Source organism: Chelonoidis abingdonii, chromosome 4 (genome assembly GCF_003597395.2).
Source record: "Chelonoidis abingdonii isolate Lonesome George chromosome 4, CheloAbing_2.0, whole genome shotgun sequence".
Lineage (NCBI taxonomy): Eukaryota > Metazoa > Chordata > Testudines > Testudinidae > Chelonoidis > Chelonoidis abingdonii.
The window spans coordinates 81511982-81525869 of NC_133772.1; the positions used below are offsets into that span (position 1 = coordinate 81511982).

General features: G+C 38.2%; 1 protein-coding gene across 28 annotated transcripts in view; it reads left to right on the forward strand.

The window, feature by feature from the left end:
• Positions 1-13888, forward strand: part of GPHN (gephyrin) — a 648985-nt gene that overhangs the window by 145381 nt on the left and 489716 nt on the right. For 12 of the 28 annotated variants that reach the window (XM_075065350.1, XM_075065357.1, XM_075065361.1 and 9 more), the window contains exon 2: positions 10943-11050. The exons of 14 other annotated variants lie outside the window; for them this stretch is intronic. In XM_075065350.1, the coding sequence (XP_074921451.1) occupies positions 10943-11050 (108 nt within the window). Of the gene's footprint in view, positions 1-3239; positions 3423-10942; positions 11051-13888 lie in introns of those variants that run through there. 2 more of the 28 variants (XM_075065366.1, XM_075065374.1) reach the window with 2 other exon arrangements.

Sequence of the window (13888 nt, forward strand, 5' to 3'; positions counted from 1 at the left end):
GGTCGGTGCTTTTCTCAGGTTACCGAGCCTTAGGATGGAGTCTTTTTATAGTCAGTCATTCAGGCAGTGTACTTTGGTAAATTGTTGTACTCCTTACATTGTTGCATATGCTGCATAATTATAATTTCTCCCATGCTGCTTAGCCTAAAAACCAGATTTGCAGTGTACACATTTTATAAAACTGCAACTTAACATGCTTGATTCAAGATGCTGAAAGATAGGCAGATCTGTATCAGTTCTGCTGTTTTGAATTGTCTTCTTGTTTGTGAAAGTAAGTCTCTCCTGCCTTTTTTCACTAAAGAAACATGTTTGATTCTTTCAGAAAACTTCCAGAACTGCAGGGCGCCTCAGTGTAAATTTCAAGGTGCAATATTTAAGCTTCTTAAATGCACCCTTGAGTGCCCACCTTTTTACATATAATACTTCAGCAGTGATGTTATGGGGAAAATTAAAACTTTTTTTCTCTTATGTAACATCCAGTAAATGGTTAATAATTTGGGCAAGACCACTTTCAGACAGAGTGTTCTGCCCTCAGTATATGATCAGACAGTGGGAATTCATTCAGCTGATGTAAGGCTTCAAATGGATTCACTGATTGCATTTATCACTGGATATTATGCAGAGTTCTGTGGAATTGTATGAAAATCGAGAACTAATACAACTTTAATTAAATTCTTATTAAACTCATTTGTTACTTTTGAACTCTCTTCTGGGCTCTTAATCTCTATTCCTTGAAACAATTCATTCCTTTTGTAGTTTTTCTTTTTATGCCTGTGGGATTATATTGTGGCTACTGACCTTTGGCAGAATGCATTAGGGCCAGTATTTTCAAACCTATGAGCCTAAAGTTAAGGACCAAAAGACACATTTAGCCACCTAAATAAGTTGCTTGACTTTCAGAGATGTTGAGCACGCGCTACCATTTTCTTGTGAGTCACTTCAATGACATTTTAAGAAACACGTACATGTATTTTGCCAGCTTGCATTATGGATTATATAAAAAGAAAATCACTTTTAAATGGAAACTTGATAAACATCAAAGCCTGTGTTGAAAAATGTTGTTTGTGTCTTAGAAACTCATTAGGCTGTGCACTCAGTCTTTGTGGGTATGCTGCAGGTCACTTTGACCCACCCTTTGAGCAGTAGACTAGTTCTGAAGGAAGTTTTGTCTTGTCCTTGGCCAAGCGAAATGGGAAGATTTCTGTGACATGGTATCTTTTGAAAGAGGGAGGAAATAAGTAATGAGGAGAAAATAGGAAGTCTACAAAAGAACCCTTCCTTCTTTCTACATACTCAGGCTGTATTTATATTTTTTTTCTGCAAACTGTGTCCGTTTCTCAATCCAATCCTCTGAATTGACAATGAATGTAATTTCAAGAGATCTGGCAAGTAGCTCTTTCACCTACCACAGTGAACAGCTGTAAGAGCAGTTGTCTGTCTTGTAACTTGTTGGGGTGGATTTCAAATTAAATTCTAGAAATACCTTGTTCAGATCTTGTAAGGTTAAGAAAAAGTATGTTCTAACAGCTGAATCGGGAAATTGCATACTTGCTTTCACAAGATTAATTCATTGGTTAAATTTGAAGCTTAATGCTTTGGATGATACGGTGACTGCTTTTGGTCCTGACATTTCAATGAGGCTTTGCCTTTATAGGTAAAAAAAACAAAAGAGTCTTACAGCCCTTTGGGTGAAATCCCAATATGGCAAGTAATCCAAGAGAACATCAAACAGAACCAAAGGACGTTAATGAGAATGTGAATTTTGTGAATATTGTTTGAGAGAATACAGCTGTTCTACTGTAGTTGATTCTATTCAACTACTGGGTAAAAAGATGAAATAGGAGTCAAGTTGTCATCTCTGAATAATATTTATATAAACTTGTACTGCTTGCTTGTTTTTTAATATGGTAGTGTCATATAAGATTTATATCTGATATATCACTGAGGACTTCCCTGTACTTAAACATCTAGAATAAAAGTTGTTTCTGACTCATGTTTGAATTTTCTAGCTCTCATGAACTTTCCAGATCCTTAATGTTAGTTACAGGTAAGGCTAACATTTTGTCACGGCAGTCATGGAAGTCACAGAATCTGTGACAATGGGTGCTGGGCCCCCCTGTTAGCCCCAAGCTGCTGCTGCAGGATGCAGGCAGGTCTGTGCAGCTCCCAGCCACCATGGGCAGATCCCATAGCTCCAGGCTGCTTCCAGTGCTCAGACCCTCACTCTCAGACACCAGGGGTGAGGGGAACCTTGGAGCCCCAGCAGCGGTGGGTACTGGACCCTCCTTCCAAAGTTACAAAGTAAATAAGTTAAATTTTAGACTTGCTAAATTTAATAATTGTACTTAAATCACAATTTAAATTAAATTCACAAAATAACCACCACCAAATAAGGAAACAGTATGTTAAACATAATGTATGACTTAATGCCCTTTCCACTGAAAAAATATCTCATTATTACTTTACCAAAGTGTTGGGGTTTTTTTGTTAATTATTCATAAGTAACTTGTCAGCATGCGGAATATTGAGAGGATATCAAGCGCTCTGACAGTCTTGTAAAGCTAGGAAGTTACCATCCGAAAATTGTAGCATTCTCTTTCAAATTGTTAAGTAAAAGGCAAATTAATCGTATGGTTCTCTGTCTGTGAAAGGATGATTTAATGGTTAATGTACAAGATTAGAACCTCATGAGCATGCAATCAACTGTTCATCAATCAAGTGTATATGCAACAAAGGTTCTAGGCATGTAACTGAATACACAAATTGTCAGTTGTCACAGACTAGGGCTAAGGCTCAGCAGTTACACCATATAACAATAGAAATTACCAAAATTTCTCCTTAACTATTATTATAATTAAATGTATCAATTCTTTAGTATTTTTAATGTTTATTGCACTTCTAGTACCTTTCCAAGGAGTAAAGATGTACTTGTCTTAAAAGCACTTTGAAGTATGTGGTCCCTGCTATTTGAATAGTGTGTTATGAAAGAGACAAGTTTAAACTATCAAAAGCAACTGCTTAAAGCTATTGTTTAAATTTCTCTCAGGCCAATTTGCTTGCGCATACAAAGCAGAGTATGCTTATATAGCATGTTAGTAAAAATAAAAAATAGGTTTGCTTGAAGCATTGTTAAAAAGAGTAGAATTCAACAAGATAACTTTTTGTTATTTATATTTAAAGAACAGAGAGAGAAATAGACTTTGAAATGAAATCTCACTCCCTTTTCACGCCCTGTTAACCGTGGAATAGAGAAGAGTCCTTTTCACATGACTGGCATGAGCATTAGTAGCACTTCAGGAGTTTGCAGCTTTTTCGTGCGTTCACTTAACTCTGCTTTGTCCAGAGGGGAACGGAAGAAGCTGTCTACAGGGGTTCAGCAAAGCTTTGGGGTACCACACTGTGACGTCAGGTTTATATACCCTGTTTCAGAGGCTGTTGGAAGAAAGCAATTCTCTTTTCTATTAGACCCTGGCCAACTGAGTGCTCAGATTTCAGCTCTCAGTTTTTCTTCTGCTTTCATCAGTACCAGTAGATGGTGGTGGTAAATAAGTTTTTTTTCAGTCCTTCTCTTATCAGAGGGTTTTTATGTTTGATTTATTTCAAGGGCTGTGTTTGAGTATTAGCCAAACTATTAATTGGAATGCCCCTCTTTTTAAGCAATTTCTTTTAAAAATTCACTTATACTCTGGTTAGGTAATTATATCATTCAATATTCTTTTTCCATGTGTCATAAGACTCATACCACTTCTATAGTGCAACAATTGTTTTAGAAAGAAAACTAGCAAAATCTCTCTTAGTCTTTTTGTCAGCTATTAGGGCCTGCAGCAGAGGCAGTCTCTGGGCAACCTGATGAATGCAGTTGGCCTTTAGTAGGCTGCCTTAGTGGCTACACTGCCTGATTGGTGGGAAGAGTCAGCAGCTAATCTCTTAAACCCAGCAGAAGCAGCTGTTTGAAATATTGCCCATGGTTGTGATAGCTCATGTTCCAGCCTAGTTTCAAGCCCTGCTCCAGCCTTGCCTCACTCCAGGTAACCTGGCTTTGACAGGCAGTTCTGATTGCTGACCTCTGATTGGAGCTCTGATCCTTGCTCTGGTTTTTGGCTTCTGGATCTTACTCTTGACTCCTATTCTTGGTTCCTAATTACTGCTCTAGTCATTAGGCCAGAATGCCCACATCCTAGTCTCGGACAACTTTTAAATTTAGTGAACATAGTCCATATTTTCTTTGATTTCACATCCTTTAGGGCAGGTCGGCAACCTTTCAGAAGTGATGTGCCGAGTCTTCATTTATTCACTCTAATGTAAGGTTTCACATGCAAGTAATACACTTTAATGTTTTTAGAAGGTCTCTTTCTATAAGTCTATAATACATAACTAAACTATGGTTGTATGTAAAGTAAATAAGGTTTTTAAAATGTTTAAGAAACTTCATTTAAAATTAAATTAAAATGCAGAGCCCCCTGGACCGGTGGCCAGGACTCAGGCGCTGAGTGCCCCTGAAAGTCATCTCGCGTACTGCCTGTGGCATGCATGCCGTAGGTTGCTACCGCTGCTCTCAGGCAATAAAATGGCAGATGAAATTCAATGTTGATAAATGCAAAGTAGTGTACATTGGAAAACATAATCCCAATTATACATATAAAATTATGGGGTCTAAATTAGCTATTTCCACTCAAGAAGGAGATCTTGGAGTCATTATGAATAGTTCTCTGAAAACATCCACTCAATGTGCAGCGGCAGTCAAAAGAGCTAACAATGTTGGGAACCATTAAGAAAGGGACAGATAATAAGACAGAAAATATCATATTGCCTCTATATAAATCTATGGTACGCCCACATCTTGAATACTGTGTTCAGATGTTGTTGCCCTATCTCAAAAAAGATATATTGGAAAAGGTTCAAAAAAGAGCAACAATGAAAAAAATGATTAGGGGTATGGAACAGCTTTCATATGAGGAGAGATTAATAAGACTGGGATTTTTCAGCTTGGAAAAGAAACGACTAAGGAGGAATATGATAAAGGTCTATAAAATCATGACAGATGTGGAGAAAGTAAATAAGTAAAAATTACTCCCCGGAACACAAGAATTAGGGGGTCATCAAATTAAATTAATAGACAGCAGGTTTTAAACAAACAAAAGGATTCCAGAGGGTGTTGTGAAGGCCAAAACTATAACAGGGTTCAAAAAAGAATTAGATAAATTCATGAAGGATAGGTCCATCAATGGCTGTTAGCCCAGATGGGCAAGGATGGTATCCCTAGCTTCTGTTTGCCAAAAGCTTAGAATGGGTGACAGGGGATGGATCAGTTGCTGATTACCTAGTCTATTCATTCCCTGTGGGGCACATAGCATTGACCACTGTCGGAAGACGGGATACTGAGCTAGATGGACCTTTGGTGTGACCTAGTATGGCCGCTCTTATCTCAAAAAAATCACAGCACCTATTAGTGTGGCTGAAGGCAAAAACTAACATTTGGGTGTTGATGAAAAGTTGGCAATCATAAAAGCAAGATAGCTTTTTAGCAAATCTATAAGAAGATTCAATTGAATTAATCTAATTGAATTTTCTGGTTTCTCCTTGTCCAGGGCAGTGTAATTTGAGGTTTGATTGTCCTATGTAGCTTGAATGGCCTCACTTTTTCCTTATTGGAAGTAAGTTTTCAAAATAATACTTAAGCTATGTATGAAACAGAAACCTTATTATAATTTTGAAAAAAAAATGCAATACAAAGTTAATATCTTTTATTTCAGAGAAAAAGTATGCTTTTGTGGTTGTATAAGATAAAGGTTAAATTATAATTAATACAATTTAAACTTAATTGCTATTTTGGGGCTTTGTTCTATCTACAATATGAAAAACATGTTTAATGGAAAATGTACATATTTTCTACTGATGACAAACCACTACCTGTCTTTTGATGAATAATTTCTAAAATATCAAATGTCATATTTTCCACGCTGAAATATATTCCACTCTTCGTATGCTCTATAACTCCTATCTCTCTGGCTCCCTTTAAGGAGAATGGGCATAATTAATGGAAGGTGCAGCAGAATTAATTCAGAATATATCTGATGGTATTTTAATAGAATACAAAAATCACTAGCTGAATAAATTACTTCAGTTAATATTATATATGTATGCATGTTTGATATGCATTATGTGTATGTTATATTTGTATATATACCTATGTGTATATAACATACACACATCTGATAGTGATATCAATGTGAAAATAGCAGGGCCATGTAGTAGACTGTGTCATACACTCAGCCTGCACTCTGTTCACTAATGCATTTCCAGGAAGACCACTGTTAATATTCCAAATCTGAAATAGCGTCAAACAGACACTATTTAAAAAAATAGTTTGACGGGGAAATGTTTCCTTTTTTCTCCATCCATAATTTATATCAACCTAAGACCTAGGATTGGCACTATTCACTCTTGATTAGTGATAGATTTAATGTCTCAGAAACCTTCAGTGACAAGAATTAGAAGGAGGTTTATAACTTGAGTAGCAGAGATTCCAAGCTTTTCAATGGGATATAGCACTCGCTTCTAGGGATGTAAAAGGTTAACCGATGAACCAGTAAGCAGTAGGGTTACTGTTAACCTCACCTTAACCGTTAACTTCGGCAGTTGGCCACATTGGGCCGGCCAGCCAGAGGGACGCCCTCCCTGGCCGCTTCTAATTTTGGTAGATCCTAAGCTTGTAAACTTCATAGTTTACGTGTGTATATATATATATAATATAAAAATTTGGATTATTTTTATGTTTCTGACATTAATTAGTTACGCATTTTTCTCTCCTTTATATTTGGACTCATTGTCTTGAGTGTTCTGATTTACAGGCAGAGGTACATCAAAAATAGTTCCAAAATGTTTTAAAAACTCTCAAACACTTCTGAAATAGTTTTTGTGTAACTTGTGGCACATAAAGAATACACAATAGTATGTGTGAAGGATGTGATAGATGCCTGTATTATTTTATGAATACTCTGTATTCAAATATTGGTTTGATTATTTTTGTGTTGGTTGCTATATGATTACCAAGGGTCAATTCAGCCAAGTGCTGACTGTCAGATAGACAGGTAGGCAGACAGACACTCTTATGTCCCTTCATCCCCCCATTTGTTAATACTTAAAAGACAGTGTAGCAGTGGTTCTCACTGAGTATGCTCTGGGAAGCAAACTGTCCTCCCAAACCAAGGTGGGGGCATGTTTGGATAAGCTAAACCTATTTAAACTTTAGGGTAAGAGAGTTTTATGCATGTATAGTATTTGTGCTAAAAAAATCTTTTCTTGTTATGTTTTCATTCCTTCTACTCAGATTAAATTATACTCTGGTATGAAAAGGCTGTTTTGGGATCACTATGTACGCTCTGCTGTCAGCTCCCAAAGGGAAGGCTTGACGGCCAGCTGAATCTAGTACAGCCTGCTGAACAAACACAAGTTGTATGCAGTACGTGGTAGACTAGTATCCTGTTCTGAGAGTGGGAGAATCACAAGATTCCACCCTCTGGAGGTGAAGGCAAGAGGCCTGTCACCTAAAGGGCTTGCAGTTAATGAGAGACTGAGAGGGGCTAGAGATACAGCTAGCCATGAACTGTGACTGTATGGTGTCATATAAAAGTTTTATTTGTACTTGCATAGGATAACTTGTATAATTCACTCATGACATTATCACTTGTGAGTAATATGGCCATACCAAAGTCATTTATTTATGGCCTTTGTGCTATACCACACCATCATATATTACTTATCTATTATAGAGGAAGCAGCTGCAGCCCCTATATTTAGTTTACCTAGCACATTCTATTGTGAACATTGTTCACACTTTTTTTTCACAACTCTAGCACTTCATTCTTTGCAGGAGTGTGACAGGATGCTGAGTAAGGAGGACTTAATCAGACCCCTGTCATGCCAGCCCCAATCTAGGGGAATGGATTGGGGCTGGTTGAACAGCCCTGTGCCTGCCTGGCAGTGAGAAACACCTGCCAGCCTCATCAGCCAGGGGCTATAAAGGCTGGGAGGAAGGAAGCCAGAGGAGGAGGGGAGAAGAGAAAGGTCAGGCACAAGAGGGGTGGATCCCAGTCCTCTAGTCTGCTGCTGGCAAAGTTTAGCTATGAAAAACCTGTACATAGATAGTAAGGTGGGAAACGCCTGTAATAAAGAGCACTGGTGTTTGCATAAACCTGAGGTGTCCCTGACTGATTTGTGAGGGAAGCAGGGGCAGAAACCAGAAGAGCCCAGCTTATGCCTCGCTACAAGAAGGAATTCAAAGTTTACAGAGGGATAGTCCTGGCATCTGTGAGCAGCCTTTTGCTGCGTAAATTTCTGTAGATTCAGACAGATTTGGCAGGTTCATGAGCTATTGATACTCATAATTTTCTGTATGTTTTGCTTACTACAGTTTGTTCCAAAATAGCTGCCAAAACTGAATATTCAATTAGCACTATGTGATGGGATCCCCAGGGTGTAGCCTGGGACTGTGGAACCGCTGTGCCCCCTTAACTATCTCCAGCCTGGGCAGGTCTCTCACCATGCCTTGCTAGTGACCAGCAGCAAACCCCTCCAGGTGCTATCACTTAGGACAACCACATGTAGAGACCCAGTACCCAGCTAGATTGCATGAATGCTCCCAGAGCCACTCATGAATCTCACACAGAAAGGCACCAGAGTCAAATCCTCCCAGCACTGTACCTCTGGAATACAGTCTTGCACTGCTCGAGATGGACAGTGCAGATTTATTAATTGGTTCACCACTTCATCAATGCAAAGTGGATATATACTAGTCTTTGTGACTTGAACAGATTACCAAACACTTCAGGCAAACTCACTGGTAAAGATTAGCTGCATAACAAATTTATTGACTACAAAAGATAGATTTTAAGTGATAGGCAGAAAGTCAGAGTTAGTTACCAAAATAAAATATAAGCACACAGTCTAAACTCTCAATCCTGCTAGACTGGACAACATCTAGATTAAGCACTTTTCTCATGCCACTGGATATTGCAATACATAGTACGCAGATTTTACCCTTGAAACCTGGGCCAGTCCCCTCAGTTGGAGTCTTCAGAGTGCAGGTGAGGGAAGGGGAAAAGGCCAAGCAGGGGGCCCTGGTGTTCTGTTTTATACCCTCAGTCTCATATGCTTGGGGAACACAAGTCCAAGCATGTCTGGAGGGCATTTCTGAGTCTCCAGGCAAGGCTGAGCAATTCCCCTAGTGCAGTTGAGTCATTGCATTGTAGATCCCTTGCTGGACAATGGGCGTTGATGGGTTGATTGACACTGCGTCCGGGTATTGGTTACTTTCCTTGCTGCTGCCTCTAGGGAGCTAATATCTGGCTGATTCCCCAACTTACAGCATGTTTTGGTGAAAACCATACAACACAATTCTCGTAACTTCATATGTAGATCATAACCTTCCCCCTGATACCTTACAAGGTATGTTTTATATGTAATATCACAATTATATACAGATGAGGAATATCATAGAATATCAGGGTTGGAAGGGACCTCAGGAGGTCATCTAGTCTAACCCCCTGCTCAAAGCAGGACCAATTCACAACTAAATCATCCTAGCGAGGGCTTTGTCAAGCCTGACCTTAAAAGCAAGACGCTCCCCAAAGGTATAGTATGTCACACACTGTTCATGCACTGCCTCACTTCAGTATGCTATACACACAGGACATCCAAATGGAACATAGACAAAATGGATCCTCTTGCTTTGAATCAGGATATGAGGAATTCAGAACTCACTGTTTCTCCTGATCGTTGTTAGTTCACAATCCTTACTGTTGAGTAAAGTCTCTATGACAAGGTAAAGTGTCCCCTTTAAGTACTCAGAAAAAGCAGGCACTGTATGTCTCAGATTGAATGTCTGATCATTGAGGCATCAAAAATTAAGAATTTTGCAAATTTCAGCCTTAATCTTCTTGTTCCTCACTTCTCCAGCTGTGAAAAATCATCCCTACTTCACAGGGGTATGTTGAAGATTTAATTTTTTGTTAGACTCATATACTACTGTGATAAGCGTGATAGAAGAGACTATGAGGAAAGGAATAATTTTGTATTCAGAGCAGGCTGTGAATGGTGTGTAGTAAATAAAAGATAGGTCTATACATTGAATGAAAAGTGTAAAAAATATTGAACCATGTGCCTTATTGCTTGAGCACTGAATGAGAGAAGGGTTCTTTGTAAAAACAAAACAAAAAAAACCTTGTATAATTAAAGACCATATCATAATAATGCATAAACAGGTGGGCAACTTTAATTCTAGCAGTTTCTAACTGCTGAGTGCTTCACTTTGCAACCTAAACATTCTTATAACTTAGTTTTTTTTTACTGCAATATGCATAATTTTCTATATATGTATATTTGTTTTTCATGGTATAATTAGATAATAAAACTAAAAATACAAGATTAATATTTTTATATATTTCTCATCATAATGAAATAACTTTAAAATATTATACTCAAAAACTTGACTCTATAAATGACTATGTGGGTTCTTATTTATATACCCTAAAATGGTGTTTACATCACAGTTGGTCAAGTTAAGAGGCTCTGTCTGTTTCTTACGTAATCTCCAGTAATGAAGATCCTGCAATTTGAATTTAACAGATAATTCTGTTGATGATAAATGAGCAGAATAGACTCTAGCTCATTCTTCCACACCTGTGTTGTCTTGCAAGGCTGATAGGATTAGAAACTTATTTGTATTAGTGAAGTCAGTAGCTGTGACTTCGAGACACAAGGATCACATGAATATGCCAGTTTTACATGATCTCTTGTCTAACAATTTTAACTCTTAACATAGACACAATTTAGATCTGAATGCCAACATTTGATCTATCTCTCCCCTTTCTTGGCTACAGAGTGCCATTTTGCTTGGTGTGGGATGACTTCACTTTTTTTTTTCTTTTTATTTTTTTTTAAGTCAGCTACTCAGTGCTCAGGAGGAGTTCTGTAAAAAATGAGTGCATGGAAATCAGGGTGGAAAAGCATTTCAGTAAGGAAACAAGCATCTATTTCAAGCTACCAAATGGTAATTATGAGGGAAAAGTGATGGGTTAAAAATGAGCTGTTGTTTTGTTAATTGACAAAACAGTGTTCAATAGTTAACAAAACAGTAGTTAGTAATTAAGTATTAACATGACATAAAGCTGTGCAGTTTAAAGGTAGAATTATTACATATAGATAAACAAAAATGGTGGTGATTTAAGGGACATTGTCCAGGGCACTGGACCTGAAAATATACGTTGGCTTTTTTGCTATATTTTAGCTCTCACTGCAAGGATTCCAAACTTGATCTAGTCTTAAAAACTGCTACCAATCAACAAACCACCAACTTTATTATATCTGTTTTTATTTCTGAATTCCACAGCTCTTCTGCATCTTCCCAAAAGTGAAAGTTGCAAATTACCTCAAGCTAGTCTCAAAACTTCCAGCCTGTTAAGTAGGAAGAATGGAAAACTTTTTTCTTGTGTGATTTTCATCCCAATTTGTCAGATTTAGAGGCGAAATCCTTTCTCCATTATAGTCAACAGTAGTTTTGCTTTTAAATTCAATGAGGCCAGGAGTTTACCCTAGGTGTTTATCCCAACTGAACCACAGAAACGCCTAAAGGTTCAGTTTTACTTAAGCTGTCATTAAGAATATTCTATACTTGGAGCCACCATAGCTGTTGCACCATCCATTGAAACAGATGGGAAAGAGATGGTCTTTTGTCTTGTCTAGAACATTTTATTGTCAAGTGTAAAAATGCAAGAATCATCATACTGTGTTGATTTTCTTGGTGTGTCGTTCCCCCCCCCCCGCTACTTGCTTGGTATTTCAGCATTCATATTTGCAAGCTATTCATGCCTTACTTGTCATCTCCTCTGATTAACAGCTCCCCACCTTTTTTCTCATTAAAGTGTTTCTTTTGCTGAAATCCACAACACATTTGGTTCTTATGTTTGAATCAAACAAATTTTATTCATGCTTGTCTGAAGGAAATACTTCAGCAAGTTACATTACACAGGAAGAGAAGACAGAGACAAAGTAGAGTGAATGGTTTATTTTAGATCAAAAAAAAAAGATGAAACGCAGAATTTTTTTTTGGGGGGGGGGGGAGAGATATTGTATAGTTGGAACTCTTGAGATCTGGGGGTAGGTAGACCAATTGAAATACAGCACACCCTGACTTTAAGTTGTAATAAGTTCATGTTTGTCCTGGGTGTGTGTTGTGAGGCAGAATGGGGATAAACGTATAAGATCTCATCACCAGTTTTCTTGGTGTGCTATTAATTGCTCATTTAAAAACAAATATTTTGGTCTGTTATATTGATAACTCAGGGAATGCTTCTGTGATGCTCAGCCTTACTCTTTTAGGTCTCCAGGTATCTGTGGCATAGGAGACTTTTTAAATGGAAATACGTGTTGAAATAAGAATATTGAATTTTTTAAAAAACTGACAGAGTCCAGTAAGAATGTACCTCTTAGAGGATTTAATATGATTAGCTTCAAAGCACTGGGAATTTACAGTGACATGAAAACTATTATAAGTATCATTACTATTAAATCTTTTTAAGGTTTGGATGTTCTTCATAGTCTTGAATTACCCTTTCAAATTCTAGCCTGACCACTGTTAAGAGGATAGTACAGTTAAATTGAAGCACAAATGAGAGTTATGCATTAAATGAATATGAGATTTGAAATACCTAATAAGTTCAGCGGCCCTGAGCTACATAAACATTGTAAGGTTTGACATACATCATTAGAAACACTTGTAATCTATGGGGTCAGTGAATACAAAGGATAAATGTCTCATTTAATTAATATTAGAATGTAAGAAGTCTGGGAGTATTTTTTAAGAGTTTCAGAATATGCAGACTCTCTCTTTCTAAATATATTCAACAGCATTTAGGGGATTGTGTGGTAAATTAAAACTGTCTGAACATTCAGAACTTTTTGTGACTTTTGCATCTAAAAATTGTCTCCCACTGGGCAACTACCTGTTTTGAATCTGTCCTATGATAACAGTTGGGTTTTTTCCCATTTTCAGGTTACACTGAGGGAGATGATATTTAAATTTCAAAAAAGTTATTTCATAAGTTATTTTTGTTCTTATTGTACGTGTTTTCTAAAAAATCTGTATGATGACCTGAGGGGTCGTCTGTAATAATGGATAACCATAATTTTGTACAGAGTAGTTCCTTAGATTTATTTCTCTAACTTATAGCTCTAGAAGCAGAATTATGAATGAGATTGTCATAGATACAGGGTAATCTGCACCTTTGAAACCTCTTCAGACTTTCTGAAATGTACCCATAGCAGTGACAGGCCTTGGGCCTTCACTTCTCTCAGGTGGAATATAGGGTTGCCAGATGTCCGATTTTTGGTTGGAACAAAAGGGATCCTGGTGGCTCCGGTCAGCTATTCTGACCGGGCCATTAAAATTCCAATTGGTGGGGCTGGAAGCCCTGAGCCCCCTTCTGAATCCAAACTCCCTCCCAGAGCCCACATCCCTCCCAACCCTGTGCCCCAGCCCCGAGCCCCTTCCCGCACTCTGAACCCCTCATTTCTTGCCCCATCCCAGAGCCCACACCCCTAGCCGGGACCCTCAGCCCCTCCTATATCCCTGCCCCAGCCCAGTAAAAATGAGCAAGTGAGTGAGGATGAGGGAGAGCAAGCAATGGGGTGGGGGGGTGGAGTGAATGGAGGCAGGGCCTTGGAGAAGGGGCGAGGGCTAAGAGAAGGAACAGGGCAAGGGTGTTCAGTTTTGTGCGATTAGAAGGTTGGCAACCCTACTGGAATCTTGTGATTATCGCACTGACAGACTACAGCATCTCTCTTTACCAATAGTGTTTCCTCAGTGGGTCCAATTGGGTTTGACACGTAT